This window comes from Mycteria americana, chromosome 2 (assembly GCF_035582795.1).
Source record: "Mycteria americana isolate JAX WOST 10 ecotype Jacksonville Zoo and Gardens chromosome 2, USCA_MyAme_1.0, whole genome shotgun sequence".
In the NCBI taxonomy this organism is placed as follows: Eukaryota; Metazoa; Chordata; class Aves; order Ciconiiformes; family Ciconiidae; genus Mycteria; species Mycteria americana.
The window spans coordinates 35,610,748-35,633,106 of NC_134366.1; the positions used below are offsets into that span (position 1 = coordinate 35,610,748).

The 22,359-nt window shown below is 44.2% G+C and overlaps 1 protein-coding gene across 4 annotated transcripts in view; it reads left to right on the forward strand.

The window, feature by feature from the left end:
* Window positions 1-22,359, forward strand: part of SP4 (Sp4 transcription factor) — a 52,682-nt gene that overhangs the window by 11,669 nt on the left and 18,654 nt on the right. The window contains exons 2-6 of one of the 4 annotated variants that reach the window (XM_075492968.1): window positions 2,077-2,245; window positions 11,772-11,896; window positions 12,864-12,958; window positions 15,455-15,555; window positions 16,034-17,591. In XM_075492968.1, coding sequence (XP_075349083.1) covers window positions 15,475-15,555; window positions 16,034-17,591 — 1,639 coding nt within the window. In that variant the 5' untranslated portion in view covers window positions 2,077-2,245; window positions 11,772-11,896; window positions 12,864-12,958; window positions 15,455-15,474. Of the gene's footprint in view, window positions 1-2,076; window positions 2,246-11,771; window positions 11,897-12,863; window positions 12,959-14,267; window positions 14,782-15,219; window positions 15,353-15,454; window positions 15,556-16,033; window positions 17,592-22,359 lie in introns of those variants that run through there. The other 3 variants (XM_075492969.1, XM_075492967.1, XM_075492970.1) reach the window with 3 other exon arrangements.

Below are 22,359 nucleotides of genomic sequence, written 5' to 3' on the forward strand. Positions count from 1 at the left end.
GAAAATTAATACTACAATCATTTCACTTTTTACTATTAAATTAATTATTAAATACTATAAATAGCTTAAGCTCTCCTCAGTGTTCCAATTATGTTTCAACTGTGTATCACTCTATTATCAGTGCTGTATCTGCAGAGAGTGAAGACTTGAATAACATTATCTTCCAGTTTTTGCCTACATTAGTAATTGTAGCAACGCTGTTAACCACAGTTTACAGGACCTTACTGACAGGTATTTTCACTGTCTTTGCTTGCAAGGCAGACTGTTCAGCTTCGAGGGATGGTTTCACAACTTCAGTAAGCTGAATGAACACCCCACCACGGCTGATGCACACACTGCTCCCTGCCCTTCCCACCCTTCCTTTCTGCCCCAGCACTAACCCCTCACGCCTGCTGCTCACAGGGTGCCAGCTCCAGAGCTAATGAGGTATTTCTGGGAGCCAGTTTCAGTCTGGAGTGGGCTACATCAACTTACAGCAAAGCCTGCGTCCTGTCAGAGCTGGAACAAGGAAGGATGGCGGGGCTTGAGGGGTCAGGAACATGTGGATGAGGAAGAGTGGGAGCAAGGGGCTGGGGAATAAGACTTTCTTGGCCACTGAGCTCACTTTCATTCACTTCTGACTCTTGTCTTGTGTTCCTTCACTAAGAGTAAATATAGGCTAAAAAGATCAGAAGGCAGGGCAGCTTTGTTCATGCTAGTGATACTTTTGGCGGTTCTTTTCTGGAGTGTTCAGTATCTGCTGATGAGTCATATCCCAGACCCAGACCTCAGATTTTGGGGTCTTCTTCTGGTGAACTAGAAGACCAGACACTTGGGCTAACAGCAACCTCGACAAGTTCTCCCCAAACTGCAGGCACAGCTAATGGCACAAGTATCCTCTCCCCAGAAGCCAAACAGCAGGATGTGGCAATGATGGTCCTCAACTTGTGTGTGTGGCTGGGAGGTACTGGGCTGATCAAGAACCGTTTTTTCTTGAAAACAAATAATAAAATGTCTGTAATAAAAAAAAAAGCTGACAGACTTTAGACCTATAGTTCTTAAACAATATAAAATGTTCAGCCAAGGAGTTTCTCCAAATTACAGAATACCCTGAGACTTGTAAAACGAGTGGAATAGCAGTGCTTGATCACTCAGTTCAGCTTCTGGCATAAGAGAAATGGCTGGGAGCAAGGCCAAAGAGCATACTGGACCAGCTATTCTCACATGCCCTAGTAGCTCTCCAGGGAGCATTACTGTGTTGTACCAGTTAAAGCAGCATTATCTTCTCCTTGCAAATATCTGTATCAGCAACATAGTAGACAGAGGATCAACTTTCAAAAATGTTTTGAGAAGTAACGGTGTTTCATCCTTATTGCTTATTTGTAGGGTCATCCACATATTGTATGAAATTCAAATTATATGCTTTAAAACCCCTATGAGGCCGTCACATGTCCTGATGCTGCTGGTATACCATGTGACATGCAGAGTCCTTGTGAGACATCCCTCCTTCTGGGCTTAATTCTTCATTATGTATAACTTAAGCTAACTCTGCCCCATGTGGCCTATGAAGAGTAGGACAGACTAATTTCTCCTGTCCACACTTCCTACTTGAGTTTCCCCTCCTAGCACATCGGTCAACTTGTGCTTATATACCAGCTGAAGTGAAAACCGGCATGGATAAATGTGGAGTTTGGACTTGACACCTGAGCTAAAGTAACAGCCATAAGGTACTCACGGGGGTCATGCTGCCAGCAAAGGCAGCTCAAGGGTCCAAACACAGCATGTATCTCTTTTCAGCTATGCTACAGTCTCACAGCATGGCTGAGCCTATTATGAAGGAGGGAGGGAAGAAAAGACCTCATGATAGCAAGTAAAATTCGTGCAGAGGTATTCTGCTAACCCCACGGTGAAGGAGTGGTTTCATGCCTTTTGTAGCTGATCTCCACTGCTGCCAAAAGGTGCAATTCCAGTCTCTGCAGGGCCACATCTTCTCACCTTCCCTTTGCGTTGGGGCTGTGCTGCTTCATCAGCACAGGCAGCTGAAACAGCTTGCTGACCTAGCTGAGAAAACACCTCTTTTGTGATTGTTTTTTCCAGCGGGGTTAAGTGAGCTTCTCTGAGTCACTGCATGGCCACACAAGCACCGGTGCTACCACAAGGGAGTCAATGGTGACGCACACCAGAATCGTTCTTTTTGGAAGAGCACCTTCTCAAGTTAGCTAAAGATAGCTGTGAAACCACACAGCTGAATATGAACCCGACGCAGGTAAGTATGTGGCTGTGAATCAGCACATAAAACTAAATGCCTAACCCAGAAGACTTTAATTAGACTATTGTTAATGTAGCACTGCAGTTGCTAATGACTAGTGCTGCAATGACAAGTAAGATTGGTATAGATCACTGTGATTTGCAAGATCATGGCTTTTCTGACTATGAGAGAAATACTGTCCAGAACAAGCAAACTGAGAGAAAGCATAAATGTTAAATGTTTCTGAAGCCTTTCTGTTACTAACAATGGGAGATTATAAACTCTGGCAAAACAAGAATATTTTTAAAATAAGAGTTGGAACTACGGAATACGTCCTCTGATACAGGATAGCAGAAGGGATCAAACTTGCATAAGCTCCAGTGTGCCAGTTTTCTGCTTCTAGAGATGCTTCCTGCTTTGTTGTGTTTGTAGCTGGCCATCTCAGCTTTACAGAGCGACTCTGCAGGAACTTTGCACTAAGCATATGCTGGTCGTGTGAAACAGAAGGTGTCAGGTTTGTCTTTGGTTATCCCTGTCATTCCCCTTCTCACTCTCTGTTCGAAAGAGGAAAAATAGGTAGTGTCAGCGTAGGCATTGGGACCAGGGAATTCTACCTATGGTATAATTTGTTGTCAAACTGACAAAATAGTTTAGCTGCTCGGAGCCAAATCTTGCATCTGCACCGCTGTGTGATTACAGCAGCCGCTGCCCAGCTGTTTTCTGCCCTTACCTGTCCCTAGTGATTGAATGCATACGTTCCCAGAGGGAGACTTAATGGCACCCAAAGAGTTTGGCTCTCCATGCATGCTCTTTAGTCACCTCAGCTAGGCAGCAGAGCAGTGCTTACTCCAGAGCTGTGAGGTGCCCTTGTGAAGCTTGAGGGCAGACTTCACTCCAGTGAGAATACCTCCAATTTTTTAATATGTAAAATATACACATTTAAATAGAAAGCTCATATATCTTTCTCTTAATTATCTTTTAATTATTATTTTCCTAGTAGGTAAAGAGAGAAATTATTTCCATATTATATTTTATGTTGAGCTTAGTCAGTTGTTTGGCAAATTCAATGTTTCATTGTAGAAAAAAATACCAAAATACAAAAGATATCTCTCACTATCTAGTAACTGAATTTTGCAGTGCTCATACATTTGCCATTGCAAATATGTATTTCAGCAGGAAACCACATGAGATGAATAAGATTTCCTGTTCAGCTTAAAGAGTAGCAGAAGGCTATTGATGCATCTAGCTAGTTCAGAGCTGTTACCTACCGTTACAGGAGATACAACTCTTGACATTAAAACTCTTCAGTTGTTCTTCATCTGAAGACTAAGGTGAATGGGCTACATGGTGTCAAATTAGTTGTGTCCACTTCTGTGAGCTGCTTGTTGCAACATGCAGCTACTGAGACAGCAAAGTAAAATAAATTTGCAGCCTAGGAAAGCTGTCTTTGATGTCAGGCAACTGTGCCTGTGCTGTAAAATAAAAATTTAAACATACAGCTATAAATTAAGGTGCTCTGCTAAGTCAGATGGAGAGCTGTTCATGGCCACATTCTTTTGCCAAGCAGAAAAGGTTGAACTCTCCTATTTCTTAGCAACAGCTTCTTATAGCATCACATAATTCCAAGGAGTATCCAAAAGCAATTTCCTTTTTTCTCTCACATAATAACTAAAACTTGATGAAAAGAGAAGACTTTTGTTATGATTTAGAATGTGACTTTTAACACTTTGAAGGTGAATCTTAGCAATCTGCATGAAGCTCTTTATAAAACAGAAAGCACTTTTCACATTTCCATCATAATTCAACTCAAAACCAAGATAAAAAATAGTGAAAAGAAATACGACCAGGTAAAATGGCAGTCACCAGTTTGTTGACATTTTTTTCCTTAAAACAGAAGAAAGAACAGACTCAAGTAATCATTGGACCTTCCACAACCCATAAGATCAAATGGGGATAGCTTTGCTTACAAGACCAACAGTAAATAGGTGCTTTCCAGAGAGGTTTAAATTTCACTAACAGAAATCAATTACATTTGAAAGGTTCCAACTGTATTTTTAATTTTTTTAATGTCTGGAGTCCCATCTGTGGCGGAAGAGTCATTCTGTGTTAGGCTGTGTGATAAAGTTCACCTGAACACCCACAAAGGAGCTCAGAGAGAGACCGTGGCAGGAGGGGAACCCCAGGCCCATCACAGGAGCCATCAGCCCACTGAAGACCCACCTCTACCAGCCCAGAGGAGCACAGGGATGCAGGGCGACAGGCAGGGACCTGAACCAAGGACAGACGAGGAATGAACACCTTGTCCAGGCCCCACCACGGGCTGTCCCAGCAGAGCCTCAGCCCCAGTGTCCAGGTGAAAAACCCATCACGATGAGGCACTGCAAGTGAGCAGCTCTCTGGGTCACCTTTCGGACCAAGGAGGGTTGCTGCCCAGGGGTAGGATACACCATGGAATGCAGGAGAAAAGCAGTTTGGGATCATACAGGACGTACTATGGGATGTTTAGGGGAGAAACCAAAGGCAGGAAAAGGGAGAGGTTTAGGTGATTTGGGGAGGAACAAGAGCGGGAAAATTGAGGGGTAAGGGGATAAAAAGGGTCGGTCATGTGCAAATAGTGTGTATTTCAGTATTTCTAGATCTCACTGCCTGTATCCTAACATTTGTTCGCCTTTTTAACTCCTTTTGCCCACTGACTTATTGCCAGTCAACTTTCAAGTAAGCAATTTGGCAACCAGTACTTTATGGTAATGTAGTTTTGGTAAAGAAAATTAGTAAGTATTTAAATAGCTTCTTATGATAACCTTTGGCAATATTTAGAAGGAAAAGTCTGTTAAAGTTACAAAGAATACTAATAAACTGGTCATACATTTTTCCTTCTGATAAGTTATTCTACTTTATTCTTTTCTGTGTTGTAAATTTTGTCTTTAACAATGTTTACCTAGTTTACCTCTTATTAAACCAAGAGTCAAATATTCATTTTAAGCACAGAGCTGTGATTTCTACATTCACTCATTATCTAAATATTTACCTCAGAAATTTTCTGTGGAGTGGTTCTAAAATTAACACATTCATAACACCTCCTTGCCATCACTGTCTTCAAGAATTCATGGAAGATGGGTGAGTGTGAATAGAGGAGAATATAATATTATCTTCAGAAAGAAAGGAGGAATCAGCAGTCAACATAATTTCAACATCAAGAACAATACTCTAATACAGGCACATTAAAAGCACCTGGAGGCTCAGTGAAAAAGAAACAGCCAGCAAAGATTTGTTGCAAACAAGTTTGTTAAACTGCTGTATTTTCCTTCTTTAACAGAGCACCTGGTCTGCAGTGAAAGAGGCAGTAGAATTGATGTGTAACAACTTCAGGGAGTCTTTGGGCACTGTCTTACATGACATTCTCATAGACAGTTTAGAGAAATATTTTGTTCTGGGCTAAATTGCTACACAGTGGGTGCACAGTTGCTTGCCGAAAATACTCCAAGACTTCAAGACTATATTGTGTTTTCAAACAGAAAGGATATATAATATAGAATTCTGCTGGGGTCTAGCCAAGATCTGATACAATGCAACATTTTCATTCATGACTTGGATGATGGAACAGAGAGCACACTTACAAAATTTGCACATGATGCCAAAGTAGAAGAGGCTGCAAGGGAGCTGAAGGATTAGAATTCAAAATGACTTTGATAAATGGGAGAAGTGGTCTGTAATCAATAAGATGAAACTCAATAAACACAAGTATCAAGTACTATATTGAGGCAAGAAAAAAATCAAATGCATAAATACAAAATGGAGAATAGTAACAGCACCGTAGAAAGAGACCTGCATGTTACAGTAAACCACATATTGAATATGAGTCAACAATATGATGCGGATGCAAAAATAGAAAAACTCATCCTGGGACGTTTTAATAGATGCGTCATATGCAAGACAGTGTTAGTAACAGTTTTTCTTAACTCACCTCTCAGCAGTCTTAGTTTGGTGTAGTTTAATAGGATAGTACAGAAAGATGTTTTAAAAAAAGGGAGGTTTAAAAGATAGAGGATGATTGAAAAAGGGAAAGGATATATTTGCTTTAAAAAATAAAGGCTGATGGCAGGTGTGGAGGTGATATGATAACAACCTTCCAATATGTAGAAGGTTCTCATAAGCAGGGATCCCATTGATCTTCATGACACTGAGGACAGGATAAAACCTAACTGGCTTCAGTTGCAGCAGGAAAGGTTTAGGCTCAGATAAGAAAAACTTCTAACTCTAAGGATAGCTATGGACAGAAATAGGTCACCTAAAGATGTGGTACAACCTCTACCATTCAGGTTTCTAAGAACAGGTTAGAAAAATACTCATCAGAGATTCTCCGTTCCTTGGAGCAAGAGGCAAACAGTATGAGCTCCTGCAGTTTTTTTTTTATTCTAGCTACTGTTGTTACAGTATCAAAGAAAGAGAAACTTGTAACTTAAATTAGCTTTTTTATTTTAATACTAAATATTTTCATGCCCATTTCTGACAGTGACTTGCCTTTCTTATCTGCAAAAAGAACCTCATGCCCTGGTGGTCTGATCCTTGTAAGTAGTAACATCTGCAGAGAGGTTAGATCTGCTGCTGCCTTTGATCCATTCTCTCAAGACAGGTTAACGCGTCTCTTGATGCCTGCAGGTCTTTGATTCCAAATATTTATCTTCTTTCGGATTTATTTCTGGCCACTTGAATTTTACGTTTCCCCACAGAGCCCCTCTGATACACACATCAGCTACAGAATTCAGCTGCCACTGTTCATGACGCTTCCTCCTGGCATCACTGGGGCTGCTGTTAATTCTTGGTAGACTTATTTATTACTGGAATAAATTATCTAATGCAACATGTTTGCTGATTTTACTATTCTACTGCGGTGTATTTAAATAGTTACCAAGTTCATTTTAAAGTTCATTTCATTTTAATATTTTGCCTTTGGTTTCATGGTTTTATGCCTTTGGATACTCTTTCTGCAGTTAAGATCACTACACTAATCTTCACTATCTTGCAGCTACTGTGACAGAGGGAGTCAGCTGTAATTACTTCTTAAATCAGATCTCGTTTGTTACTTAGGAATAAATCTCTTGTGCACCAGCAAAGCTACCTACTGCTTAAAGCAGTCATTTGTGGTAACAAGAATTTGCTACTCTTAGCTATATCCTTCAGCGGCATTTGAGCCACTAATCCCGGGTACTTGAAATGATCTATTACTACTAGTTTACTTCCATTTGTACCCTTCCTTGTGCACTTCTCTTACAAGGGTCATTCTTTTACCACAAAACACACTGAGACTTTGATCTAGATAAAAATGGAATCTATGGCTCACGTTCTCAGTTCTCTCACCTCAGAAATTTCATTAAAGTAAAACTGTATCATATTGAAGAGTCAAGATTAGAAAATATATCTAAGACTATGGAATGTGCTTGTTTTATCAGTTTTCTTTTCTATTAGAGTTTAGGGGTAAAAATTCAACCTCACATTCTCTCATATACCTGCTACACTTGTAGACTTGAATTTCCAGATATATTAATTGATTTTCTCAAACAAGAACCGGTGTTGTTATTGACAGATCTATCATGCAGCTTTTTTTACATTTATTAATACAAGATTTGTCCAGAACTGAGTCACTGGTAGCATGTACAAAATTTGGATCACAAATTGCAAATTACGCAGAGCATAGGATATCCTGCTTATGCCTACGTGTATTATAGGCATGTTAACAAGTATCCTAGATAGTAGTGCATCCCACTTTCCCATCCTCTGGTACTTTGTAAGCTGCAAGCCCTGTTTCACTGCAGGGAATAGGGGAGAGGGATCATGATTCTGTCTTTGAAGTACCCAACAGCTTTAAAAAACTCATATAAAACACCACGGACCTGTCACCACACCCACCATCAGAGCCTCTCCATTTTTGCAAGATGAACTGAGCACGAAGCACATATCTGGGCATGGCAGCAGGGCTTTCAGTGGCAGCGCAGATGCATGCAGACTTCCTGAGCCAGAAGTGTTGTTTCCTGCACGCAATGGGCCACACAAAACGAAACTACAAAGTTGGAGTTACATCAGGCATGACTTTCTGTGTAGTCAGATATTGTCACTGATGACAAAGACAGGATCCCTTTGAGCATCATGTCTGGCTCTGTGAGAAGAATTCTGCAAATGCAGGTGGGGTGGCTCAGCAGCGAAATGACATTTCTAGAATGGGAAGTACAATATTAACGGTAGATTTGTGATAAGTTCAGCCCTTATTTGGTGAGATAATGACTAGTATAAGTGTGTTGTTGAACAAGTAGAGGAGGATAACTAGTCATGTGGAGACCCAAAGCATAATTCTACTATATCAGTGCTCTGGCAGCATGTTGGGACTGGAAAATCAACAGCAAACAAGGTTATTTAGGAAACGAAAACAACCATTTTGATGAGAAGTGATAGCAGACTTTTCCTGGATACTTTCTCAGCTGCATTAGGGTCACTGAAGGGGAAAAAATACTCTCCACGTATTCAGGTCTCCATGCTCTAGATCAAAAAGAAGGAGTAATTGTGTTGCAAGCTGTTGTAGATAACCATGGAAGACAAAGCCAGTGTCGGGTGATTTAGCAAGGTACGTGACGTCTGGGTGTCCCACAGCTCTCTCCCCGCCATGCTGACAGAGGCAGGCTATGGTCCCCCAAGTTCCCAGCACGCTGAAATCAACAGACTGACCCATCAAGAGCCACTGGTGACTGTGCCTGCACCCTGACATCCAAGCTCATGAGCTCATCCATTGGCAATCTCCACTGAGACCTTTTCAACTACTGCTTAAGTTGCTGTCAAATGGTAGCTGGATGTGTGTGCCTGTCCAGCTCAAAGAAAAATCATTGATCTTCTGTCAGACTTGATTCTACCCATAGCTTTCCTACCATTTTTTTACATATTTAACAGTATCTATCTCCTAATCATGAGGAAGTGCATCCCAAGGTTTTTCCTTCCCTACTTAATTTAGCACTGATTATGGTAGGTTATGTCACATACTTAGCAATGGGGGCTCTCTGGCTTGGGAGAAAGGAGAAGGCAAGATGTCTGCAGAGACATAGATCTGTCAGAAGTTACGGACAGGAGGAGAGAAGCCAAAGACACTTCACAACAATGACAAGTACAGTCAAATAGCTCTTTGAGTTCAAACAGACTTTGAGCAAGACTTTATTTTACTTTTCAAACTTGCAATAAGGTCAAGCACAGAAAAGTGTACAGAAGAGAATGATCACTCCCTTAAGGTATGCACATCACCTTCATGCTGGGTGACATGATTCTGGGTAGTGAAAAAGCATATCTTTGACTAAGCCAGGGGAAGCCCATCAATGAATGTGCTGAAGTTGCTGTCCATGCTGTGTCCTTGGACATGCTGAAGTCCTGGATTGCAGCTGTGACCTGTTACTGTGACAAGGAATGAAGTCTGATGTCTTGAGTAATATCAGGTGGGTTCTGCTTTTCTATCCTAAGCTCATTTTTACAATGTCTAACCCAATGTCACCCAATGGTCAGAGTTGGTATGGTAACGGGGTGGGGAGTGCATGGGCCCTGTCTAGAGTCATGTTATTGCATAAATTCTGTTCGGAATAACTAAATGCTTGATTCAGTGTCTGAGACATACCTGTTTTCTCATAATTACTGTCACATAGTTATGACATGACAAAATCCTAGGAGAACACAGGTGACTGAGAAGCAGGTGCAATGTGTATAGATGCGGTAGAAGGGGAGGGGAGCTTTGTGTTTCAGGCTTGGACAAGTTAGGGCCATGGCAGGCAGAACTGCATAGTTCATTTTTACCATTGGTCTTCCTGGAAGCAGGATTCTTAACCCAGTCCTGCGCTGTTTGAGGTCCCCCAGGCTGATGTATTTGCAAAGAAATGACACTACAGAAGAATTCATGCCTTGAGTTCCCATGGTGTTGTCGATAGATGTTTTCCACAGAATCCAAGCAGGTCAAATACCTCTGACTTGGTCCACTTGGGATCATGTGGAACAGTGCCTAAGGAGCGTGCTTGCCAAGTACACGATTTGGACAGTGGCTCTGGTCCAGGCTCTGTCTGATCAGTAATGCTATGCCGTCACCAAATTCTTCAAAGCTGCTGTTGTTGGAGTCGAGACAGTTCACAACAAAACACCAGATTCCAGCAAGGGCCCAAATAAAAGAGGAAAAATATGCACCCAAACCTGCATATACACAGGGAAAGCGATTTCTTGGAAACATTTGGGTTCCAAGACAAAGCAGCATCAAGAGCAGAAAGGGAGCACGAAAGAATTGGCAAAAGAGCCTTTGGGCTGGCAAAGAAGGTTCATTCAGAAATGTGGATATCTGATACCTGATCTTGCATAATCCTGCCAGATAAAAATTATTCCTTCATTTGTTTATTTATATATTCTTACCCCCACCCCCTCCTTCAGTCAAACAGAGTGGTGTTATACTAGTTCAACATGTTGTGTCTAAGGGCTGCAGCATTTTTAATCTAATGCTAGCTAGCCTACAACCAGATTCACAGCTTTGTGAAGCCACCGTCTAACTACTGTCTCTGCTGTTTACAGCTGCTGGCCTCTCAGCCCTCTCTGTCCAAACACAACCTATGTAAGTGCTGGCAGATAGTAGAGAGGGTAACCAATGAAACTGGAGCATGCAGCCAGCTGTCTCTCCCTCCCCCTTCACGCCCCCCTCTTTTTTTTTCTTTGTAAAGATATTTAGGTGTTGCTCTGTTCAGCATTACAAGCCTCACTGTGCGCAGTAGAGCAATGCCTAAAAATGTTCAAAAATATTAGTCAGTGTGTTAGGTGAAAAAACAACGAACACTAAGGATAGCTTAGAGAGCAAGCCAGAAGTGACACGAAAGAAGATATAAGATAGTTTGGGAGCTTAAAAAAGAAGGGGGGGGGGGGAGGCGGAAATGCAAAACATAGGTGGGGAATTTCGGTGGAAGAATATTGTTGAGGTGGAGAAAAGAGTGGATATTAGAACCAAGAAAGAAAGTAGCAAAAAATAATGGGACAAGCAAGATCCAGGGAAGTAACTTCACAGAGGAAAAAGCTGGAGAAAATAAAGAAAATCAAATCAGGGTAATAAGGAATGTCATCAAAAGATCAGAAAACGAGAAATGTAGAAGACCCAATAAACAAGAGAGACAGAAAACTGCACATATGAATACAGAGAAAGGATAATTAAAATATTAAAAACAGGGAGCTAAACTCTTCATAATTAAATGAAATATATATACACTATGAGAGATGCCAAGCAGTAGAGACTCAGCACTAAGTGGATTTTCTTACTTTGGGCTGTTGTGCAAACCAGCCACCCTCATGTGATACTACGCCTGAGCTACGTCTTGCCAGAAACCTCGCATTTTGGTGGGTCTCTGCTCACCCACGCATTTCCATGCTGTGCTCTCTTCCTGGTTGTCAACACACTTTTAAAATTCTGAGCCTGAAAGAAGGTGGTGACGAAAACTTTTTACTTAATTTTTCCCTATTTCTGATATTTTTCTTTCATCCATTCCAATAGCAGCTGGGACTCCTGTGTCAACAAATATACATCCTCAGACCTAATCCTACTTCCATGTAACTCAACAGGTGACTTGCGCTGACTTCTGTGAGAGCCCGCAGAGAGCAACCAGTATCAGGGTGCAGAGGGTAGGTACTGGTTCATGTGGGGACGATGCTGAAAGAGGCAGGCTCAGAAAGCTTAAGTTGGCAGAAAGAATTTGAACAGGAGTGACATTTGGAATTTGGGAAAGAGTAGGTGGTATAGGAGTAACTGTGGATGGTAAAAATATATAAAAATGATGATGCCCCTACTGAAACCACCTACACCACCAACATCTTTTATCTGTCGCTTCAATCCCTTGCTGAGCTGAGACAGAGCTTTTACTCTTTGCACCCTAGAGTCAGATTTTCAAAAGCACTACAGCCTCAGATCCAGTGGAATCCAGTGAAAGTTTAAAAGCTTCCACAGGACTTAAAACACCTGTCTCTCACAAAAAAAATGGCCTTGCTAATACATTTGCCCATTCTTCACGCAACCTCTTATTCAGGAGGTGCTCCGTACTCCGCCTCTCAGAGCCCTGAGCGCACGGGCAGGCTGCGGTGCCCTGACCACCCTCGCTCAGAACCCCTGCCCGCTGCCCAGGGGCTGGAGCTCCGCCAGAGCTCAGACCTGGCCCCAGATCCAGCCCTGTGGTGGAGGTGGCACCATCTCCTGCTCCTCTGATGACCACTGGACCATTGGCAGGTTTTGTCACCACCCCAGCCCTGCTCGGACATGGGGGACAGCGCCTTGCCCGCGAGGGCACTGCCCTGCCGGGCTGGGGTCTCCTCGGCAGCCAGATCCCTCCCGGGGCAGCCCCGCTCTTCCCGCTCCCCGGCATTGCCTAGGAGAAGGCCCTGAGATCTGGCTGAGCTGTAAACTGTGAGATATTACCATTTGCTTATCTGAACGCAATTTATTCAGTGTTTGTAAGGTCATTTTCTGATGCACCTACTTGTGACCTGTGTGTCCTGACTGTGTACACCTGGTAACAGCCTGCGCCACGTTTATTTCTGATCATTTTCTTCCCCTGCAATGGACAAGCTTGGTATTTCTACATTTCCTGTCTTCCAGAGGGTGTCCTGGAGGTCTGGGATGGAGATTGAAGGCATCCTCATCTCTTTGAAGGATGAAACTGTTGAACAGCTGGTACTTTTGTCACTGACGTGGTTAGTAGGTGCTCTGTATTACTTCACAAAGAACTTGGGCACGTAGTATAGAAAATTTGAACCGACAGAGCAGCACACGTATACCACTACAAGCAAATTCTTCCAAATCTGAATGGGGTTAACAGGCTTTGCTATGCTGCCAGTTTTTGCAGATCCACCATTTCTTGCACCACACCACAGCCACAACCAGTTTCGGCTTACCCAGCTGTCTTTCCAAACCAGTCAGGTTGAGTGAGCAACACCACCGGCCTGCTCCCACAGGGAACGGGCAGTGCAAGAACCGGACGAAATCAACTGCACAACCATAATTTATCTGGTTTTAATGCAACGACCACCAGCCTGGCCCAGCACAGGCTGCTGGGGGCTGATTTCCGCTCTGTGAATCGCAGCGAGGCTACGCAAAGGGCTGAGATGACCCGACCCGACCCGACCCGACGCCCCGCTCCCCCCGCCCGGCCTAGGCGGCCGCGCCAACCCGACCCCGCGGCTGACGGCGCCCAACGGCACCTAACGGCACCTGCCGGGGACAGCGCCCCCCCGCCCTCTCTGCGCATGCGCTACCGCCGCTCTGCGCGGCCCCCGCCCAGAACTACATATCCCGGCGTGCCGCGCGCGCCCGCCGCCGCGGCTGCGCCAATGGGGAGGGAGGAGGCCAGTTCCCGCCCCCTCGCCCCCGGCTGCGGGTAATATCCCCAGCAGGTGTGCAAGAAATCGCTGGGCCGCCCTTCCCCCGCCTCTCTCTGAGCCGGGCGCGCACGCAGAGGGTTGGCTCGGAAGGCTGTTACAAAGCAGTAGCGGAGCGAGGGGGAGGGAATAGGCCCCGGCTTCCGTTTGGAAACCACGGGGGTCTCTCCTCTTCCCTCTCCGGCCGGGCTGGGGAAGGCGGGGGGGGGGGCCGCCAGCGGGGTACGGCGCGAAGGGAGGGAGGGAGGGAGGGAGCCGCGCCTCAGGGGAAGCTGCGGCGCCGCTTCCCGCGCGCTGTCAGTTACGAGCGCGCGAGGCGGGCAGGTGCCGGCGGGTTGGCCAGCTCCGCGCTGGGCCCCGCCCGCCCCTCGCCGGATTCGCTGGCGGCCGGCGCGCGCGCGCCGTCAATCATCGCCCGAGCCGCGGCGGGCCGCGGGCAGCCCGAGGGCTACGGCTCGGCCGGGCCCCGCCCCGCGGCGGCCGGGCCCCGCCCTTCGCCTGCCCTCCCCTCGCGCTGTCAAGAGCGGCACGAGCGCGGGAGCCGGGGCCGCCCGCCCGCGCCGAGGGCCGCCCCCGCCCCCACCCCGAAGCGCGCGCGCCTCGGCAGCCACGCCCCCTCCCGCCCGGCGCGCGGCACGGGCGGCCCGAAGACGAGGAGGAGGAGGAAGACGAGGGCCCGTCGCCTGCCCCGCTGCCTGCCGGGGCCGGGCTCGCGGGGCGCCGCGTCCCGCCCCCGACCCGCCTCCTCTGCCTCCGGCGTGGGGAGCCGGGCTGAGGCGGAGAGGGGCGGCCGAGAGGCTGGCGGCTGGGCTCGGTTTCCTGCTCAGTGGGCGTCAGTTGGGCCCCGGCGGGCCCCGCCCCCGCCGCCGCTCGCCCTCCCTCCCCCTCGCCGCCCGGCCGCCCGCAGCTGTCACTCAAGGCGGCGGGCTGAGGCCGGCGGCGGCGGCGGGCGGAGAGACAGGCAGCTACGCCACAGCCCAGCGGCGGCCATTCGTGGAAAAATAGGCCGTCCCGCTCCTCCCAGCTCCGGCTGCGACCGGCCTTCTCCCCGCTACCCCCACCCCACCCTCCGCCTCCTCCTCCTCCTTCTCCTCCCCCCTAGAGCGGCGCCTCAGCGGGGCATTAATGCGGGATGAGCGGTATGTAACCCCCTCCCTCTCTCCCTCCTGTGCACACCCCTCCCTCCCTCCGCTCCTCCCTCCACCCTTCATCCCCCCTCTATCCCGCCCTCCCGGGTTCCCCCTTTTCTCCCCTGCTTCTCCCCCTTCTTACCCCGCTCTTCTCTTGCTGCCCCTCCACCCATCCGTGCCGCTTCCTCTTATGCCCCCTTTCTTCTCTTCCTCCCCTGCCTGCCCCTCCGACTTGCCTCCTCCGTACCTCCCTCCTCCATTCCCCCTTTCTTCGCTAACCCTCCCTCCTGTGCACATCCCTCCCTCTTTCATTCCTCTTTTCCTCCCTCTTTCCCTCCCATGCACAACCCTCCTCCTGCCCCCTAAAGCATCGACGGCCACTCAGTGGCCGTCGATGCTTTAGGGGGCAGGAGGAGGAGGAGGGTTGTGGGTGGTTTTTTCCTGCTGTCTCTGGGAGAGGAAACCAAACCTCCCCTTTCTGGGTGTTAACTCTCCAGCCCCCATGGGTTGGGTTTCAAACCACGTTTCTTAGGACTCGTTCTTTTGTAATAATGATTTGCACTGTTGTTTTTATGGAGAGGTAAAGGCGACAAGCTGGGAACCAAAAAGGATATGCTTGTAGGATTTGTTATTGTATAAATGAAGGTGAATAATTAACCTGTTACACTTGATATTTTTGCAGATCAAAAGAAGGAGGAAACTATGCCCACAGAGGGAGAGAAATCTCCCGAGGCAGAGAATAACAACAATAATAATAAAAAAGGGAAAACTGGAGGCTCACAGGTAAAAGACACACACCCGAATAGGGAAGTGCCCAAACTATTAGCATTTAAAATGAAATGTTCAGCTAACAGCATTTTCCTGCTCAGGGCATCTTTCTTTGGGTTGGATGAAACATAGTTGGTTGGGTGCAATATTTTTACTGCCTGGACATGTTTTTTTGATTGTATTTTGCAGTGATCAGCTGCTTTCCATGTAATAGAAGCATTTTTTTAAATTTTTCTTTATTTTAGGGGGAGGGGGGGAAAGACTGGATTGAGGATGTGGCTGAGGTCCTGGCTGTCACATATTCCTTGATAATTGGGGGCTTTATGTTTAAAGATTATTTACAGAAATACATACTTCCTTATTCAGAGCTGTATCACTGGTCTCTATGCAGAAGCACTTTTTTCCTGCTTCCTGTGTAAACCTTAATGCATGCTTCTGATGGTTCATACCCATGCTCTTCTGAATCTCCTCTGTTTTCTCTCTTTATGGATAGGATTCTCAGCCTTCACCTCTCGCTTTGCTGGCAGCCACTTGCAGCAAAATAGGAACTCCTGGTGAGAATCAAGGAACTGGGCAGCAGCAGATTATTATAGATCCAAATCAAGGTTTGGTGCAGCTTCAGAATCAGCCACAGCAGTTAGAACTGGTAACAACTCAGCTTGCTGGAAACGCTTGGCAGCTTGTTGCTGCTGCTCCTTCTGCTTCAAAAGAAAATAATGTTTCTCAGCAAGGATCTTCTGTTGCCTCGAGTGCAGCAAGTCCCTCCAGCAGTAACAATGGAAATACATCTCCTTCAAAAACGAAATCGGGCAATTCTTCTGCAACAACCCCTGGACAATTCCAGGTCATTCAAGTACAAAATCCAAGCGGCAGTGTCCAATACCAAGTGATCCCACAGATTCAGACAACAGAAGGTCAACAACTTCAGATCAATCCATCTAATGCTACTGGTCTACAAGACATACAGGGTCAAATTCAGCTTATTCCTGCAGGGAATAATCAAGCTATCCTCACAACTGCAAATAGGACAGCTTCGGGGAATGTTATTGCTCAAAACCTAGCAAATCAGACAGTTCCAGTCCAAATTAGGCCTGGTGTTTCCATACCACTGCAACTGCAAACTATTCCTGGTACTCAGGCGCAAGTTGTAACAACGTTACCTATAAACATTGGTGGGGTAACCCTAGCGTTGCCCGTGATAAACAATGTGGCAGCTGGAGGAGGTTCGGGTCAAGTTGGCCAGTCTACTGAGAGTGGAGTTTCCAACGGAAATCAGCTAGCATCTACGCCAGTCACTTCTGCCTCTGTTAGTACAATGCCAGAGTCTCCTTCCTCATCTTCCACTTCTACGACCACTGCCTCAACATCTCTAACTAGCAGTGACACGCTAGTAAGCTCTGCAGAAACAGGACAGTACACAAGCACAGCAGGCAGCAGTTCAGAGCAGGCGACTGAAGAACCTCAAACAACTGCTACAGACTCCGAAGCCCAGAGCTCCAGTCAGCTTCAGTCCAATGGACTACAGAACGTCCAGGATCAGTCAGGTTCCCTTCAGCAGGTCCAAATTGTAGGTCAGCCTATTCTGCAGCAGATACAGATCCAGCAGCCTCAACAGCAGATTATTCAGGCCATTCCTCCACAGTCATTTCAGCTCCAGTCAGGGCAGACTATACAGACCATCCAGCAGCAGCCTTTGCAGAACGTTCAGCTGCAGGCAGTGAGTCCAACTCAGGTGCTCATAAGGGCTCCAACTTTAACACCATCAGGGCAGATCAGCTGGCAAACTGTACAGGTTCAGAATCTGCAAAGCCTTTCAAATCTTCAGGTTCAAAATGCTGGGTTACCGCAACAACTAACCATTACCCCTGTGTCTTCAAGTGGTGGCACAACCATTGCCCAGATTGCACCAGTGGCTGTTGCTGGTACCCCCATCACTCTGAACGCTGCCCAGCTTGCTTCAGTACCTAATCTTCAAACAGTAAGTGTTGCCAACCTGGGTGCTGCAGGTGTTCAAGTTCAAGGAGTTCCTGTTACCATTACCAGTGTTGCGGGTGAGTGGTCTGACAAAGTTTTGGGTTTGTTTTGGTTTGGTTGTTTGTTTTTTTTTACTATTGCAAGAATACCAGACAGTTTTAAATTAATACTTTTTTCAGGATTTTCTGTAATAAACGTTAAACCCTTAACTGAGGAAATACCTTATACTTATCACTAAAATTCAGATTTTAAAATAGCTGACACTTCTCCTGAACATTGAGCTAATATTACCAGTTGCGTCAATTAAAATGGAACCGTTTGTATTTGATAAACTATCCTTAAATGATGCTGTTCTCCATCTTATTACGGACTTGTAGGCTTCAAGAGTGAACGTGAGACTTTACTGTTAGAGCTTTGATATGTTTAAAAAACAACAACAAAAAGCTTTTTCCAACCAGGCAGTATTCCTAATCTCTTCATGGGGGATGTAGGATGATAAAAGTGACAGTATGTGAACTGGGGTATCTTGTGTCATGGCGTGCATTTGAATGAAATTATTTGTTGTATTCCAAACTAGCTCCTAAAGTTGTTTCCTTAAAAGCTTGAGTTCTGCAAAGAGATTGAGTGGAATAAGTTATGCTTGTGCACAGCATAGTTCCTGTGGCTTGTCTTCTTAAAAAAAATAAAAACAACTGGCAACTGTACCTCAGTACTTGCTGATGAACTTTTGATATGTATTATGAAATGCCTGTTTAGTTATGCTGGTCTAATAGTTGGGAAAGTAGCTATTAAAAGGCTCTAGGCTGGATAACAGAGCTTAGTTCTAAAGTAAATTCTGTGCAAGGTCTCTGCAGTGTCCAAGAAGGGCAACTTATATATAACTTTTAACACTTCAGGTAAAACTTGATTTAGGGGTTCTCTCTGCCAGTTCGATAACTGCTTACATGAGCTTGGTTTTATTTCATACAAGTAAAAGTCTTCTGTTGTAGTAGCTACAATAAACTCTTAAGAGCAACCTGACTATAGATACAGTTTTTTAGTATAAAACTGTAAGAGAAAACTCACGTTTAACTACTGTCCAGTCTGCATAAACAAATGTTAGTATCATATTGACTCTTAATATTTTTTTTTATAATCATACTAACATGAGAAATGTTTAACCACGCAAAGGATTGTTCCCTTTAGCTGAAACATTTTTGAGGAGACTAAACATAGTTTGATAATAAATTTGCCATTGGGAGAATTTCATCTGCTATGGTACTCTTCGGCACTTGATGCCATGTTGAAATACTAAGAGCTGGTTTGGGTGCACTAAACCTACTTGAGGACTACTAAACTTATTTGAGGAGCATTACAGAAATGTTAATCTGGGTAATCAGAATTAAAATCTTGACCTTGTGTTTAGCTGTAATGGTTAAAAAAAGAAGTTTCAGTGAGCTGGAGCTGACCAGCTGCTACAATATCTTGCTGTCCAATTTGCCTTGGAAAAATTTTTCCTTGATGGGAAAGTGCTGGTTGACTACTGTTGTTAGACAGAAGTTCCTGCTTTGGTAGGGGACTTTTCATAGGAAGCCTGCTTTGGGAACAGCCTAGATTTGGGGGTGCAGGAAGAACCTTTCTGCATGCATTTTTTTTTTCCTGCTTACTAATGATGTACAACTGTTTAAGACACACTAATAGATACTATAACAAGAGCATCTGAATATCATCTTGCTCTGTTATCTTGACTGCACCTCTGCTCGCCTGTGATGTCTTTTGGAAAATAAAGGGATTGAGATTTGTAGCTGAGGATGAAAGAAGGGGAATGAGTCACAAGTATGGTCCTGGAGAAGCCAAGTCTTAGTCATACAGGGTTCATATGTTAACTAAATTTAAGCTTTGTGACCATTGAATTCCCCTCCACCTTTTTTTTTTTTTTTTTTTTTCTTCCCCTCTTAAAATTCAAGTAGGCCTTATGGCTGTTTCTGTAGCACTTAACTTTATGCTAGCAGTAGTGAATCCTCCAACCTTTTCTCCATTCCTTCATATATAAGGTACTATTTCTGTTTCCCAAGGCTTGAGGTTATAGAGAAAGAACAAACTTTGAGAATGTGAGAGATTACTTAGAATTTCTTTCTCTTATTTATCTCTGCTTCTTTCCTGTGAAACTTCCTGATGCTACACTTTGGGAATGGGAGACATGGTAGCATGGAAAGGAGAGTGAAGAGCGTGATGTGCAGTCCTTAATGCTATATTAAGTATTCAAGGAAAGAATGATTATGAAATAGGAAATTACAAACATGCTGAAATCTAAACTTTGCTTGCCACTTACAAGGAATAAGCTGTCTTGATCGGGGCTATTAACTTCCTCAGATTTGCTGTTTTTTATTTGAAATGTTTTTTGCTATTATTGTTACAGGAAATATTTTTAAAAAAATAAACCGCTCACCACGCAGTTACCTCAAGACCCGCAGACTGGTACTTCCATTCTTTTTCTGCAGTAGCTAAGCTTGTTGGTGTGAACTGTTTTGTACATTAATTGAACTCTCCAGAAGTGGAGAGTTCTGGAGATCAGTAGAATCTCCAGATACAAATGATCAGTAGAAGTAGATGTTGAAAATGAGCTGTACGGACGATGCCCAGAAAGTGTCAGGGAAAAGACTGAGTGAAGGACTCATCCCATGCATTGATTCAGGTGCTCTAACTTTGTTAGGGGGAAAAAAAAGTTACTTTGTCCTTCAAGCAAACTCAACTGATCAAGCCAGCTGAATTTCAGGAAAAATAAACATCACCATAAGTACTTGTCTGAAATAACTGTTTTTTTATTTGTGTTGTATTTCTGTTCCATGAACATTGGTTTTCCTAGTTATTTCTACAACAGGGTAGTTTAGGTACCTTTTTCTTAGTTTTTCAGTAGTAAATGAAATAGTAAAGCTATAGAACTATTTTGGGAAAGCCTCTTTTTTTTTTTTTTTTTTTTTTTTGTCAAACGGATTCTAAATTCCAAAAGAGACAAATTTCACATTGGGAAGAAAAATATTAAAATCTTCAAGTAAATATTATATTTTGGTCTGCTTTTTATAACCTTTGTTACTCGAAGTTTCTGGTCCCAAGGTGTGTAGGCTCTACTGTAAAACAAGGAAGATGAATAAGTGTGTTTGGGTTTTTTTGTTGTGTTTTTCAGTTAAGAGTTCAAACACTGCTCTTGGTAAGTATCACACTTTGGGTTGTATGTTGTGTGTGGTGAAAAAGCAGGGCAAAGCAGAGAAGTTCTCCCATCCTTTCACTTTCTGGCCTGAGGGAGAGCTCGTTCAATATCAATGATGTAGAGGAAAATTACTTTTTTACTGTGAGAGTGACCAAGCACTGACACAGGTTGCCCAGAGAATTTGTGGAATCTCCATCTTTGGAGATATTTAAAAGCTGTCTGGACATGGTCCTGGACAACCTGCTCTAGGTGACCCTGTTTGAGCAGGGTGGTTGGATGAGATGATGTCCAGAGGTCCCTTCCAGTCTACACCACTCTGACTCTGAAATTTTGCTGGGAAGATGTACGAAGTGTCAGTCAAAGGAGTAGTTAAATGTACAGAAGAAAGCTGGATGAGAAGATAGAAACTAAGTATCTGAGCCTTAAAAACAGATCTTTAAACAATTATTTAAGAGCTAATCAAGCAACAGACTACGTAAAAGCAACAATGTTTACTTGAACATGCAGGCATCTACAAATACCTGCCTTGCTATGAGATCAGTACCTGTCACGGCCTTTAAGCAAGCTAGTTCTGTACAAAGTAAACTGCATTTCTTCTGTGCTGTGTGAATTGTTGTTTTATACATGATTCCCTGTGGAATGGGATAGTCTTTAATGTTAATAGGTGGTGACTTCCTGAATTTAGCCCCTATGAGCTTGGGGACAAGCAGGTACTCCACAGTTCCCTTGCCTTTTTTTCAAGGCTTCTGCTGTGATAGCTGTAGATGCAAGTTCAAAGAATTCCTGTCCCCTGCTGCCTCCCATCCCCTTCTTAAAATAAGGTATCCTTTGCCTTTTTAAAGCTTATTTTCAGGCCCTTTTATTTGTCCAGATGTGTTAATTGACAACATAAGTGACTATGTGGAAAGAACTTGTTTTAGTACTAGATGGTTCTAAGAAAAATATATAGTTCATAAAAACTATTTCCTTTTGGTGGATTAAGTTTATTTGTCCCTCAACACGTTGGGCTTGGAGTATATTTATTTTAGGAATAGCACGGAATGTGAACATTTGTAGATGCTGAAGAATATGGGCTGAGATAAAACAGACCAGTTAATACTCTGCGTTTCATTACAGTTTAATGGCTTCCCTGTAAAGGTTTTGTGTTCTGCCTGTAGGATTTCTTTCACTGGAGCCTTCAGAAGAGGTCACAAGCTTTTTCTGAACTTGTTCATCGTTTTTGCTGACAGTGGGAATCTAATGGTGGTGGTGGTGGTAGTGGTGGTGATGATGTCTTTTCAGAATAATTCCCTGTTTCTTATTAAAAAAAAAAAAGTAATAGATCAGACTTGTATCTGCCGTAATTATACATCTCGAAGTAATTTTGTTACAACATGATGAAGGTGTTTGTCCCATACAAAAGTGTATGAGAGACTTTTGTTTTAAAAATAGTGAAAAATATTACTTGTATTTTATGTATACTTAGTCCAAGCTTTCTTAGTTGCTTTAGGCAAAAGTTACCAGATTCCATCACCTTGCAAGTCAAGTTCAAGCTATTTTGTTTAAGATGAGTGGTGACATAGCCTGAATTATGGGGAATTTGGAGTTCATCCACCAAAATAACCTGGAGGAATGACTTGTGTTCGGTGGAACAGTCTGTTGCCTGGCAATACTGGAAC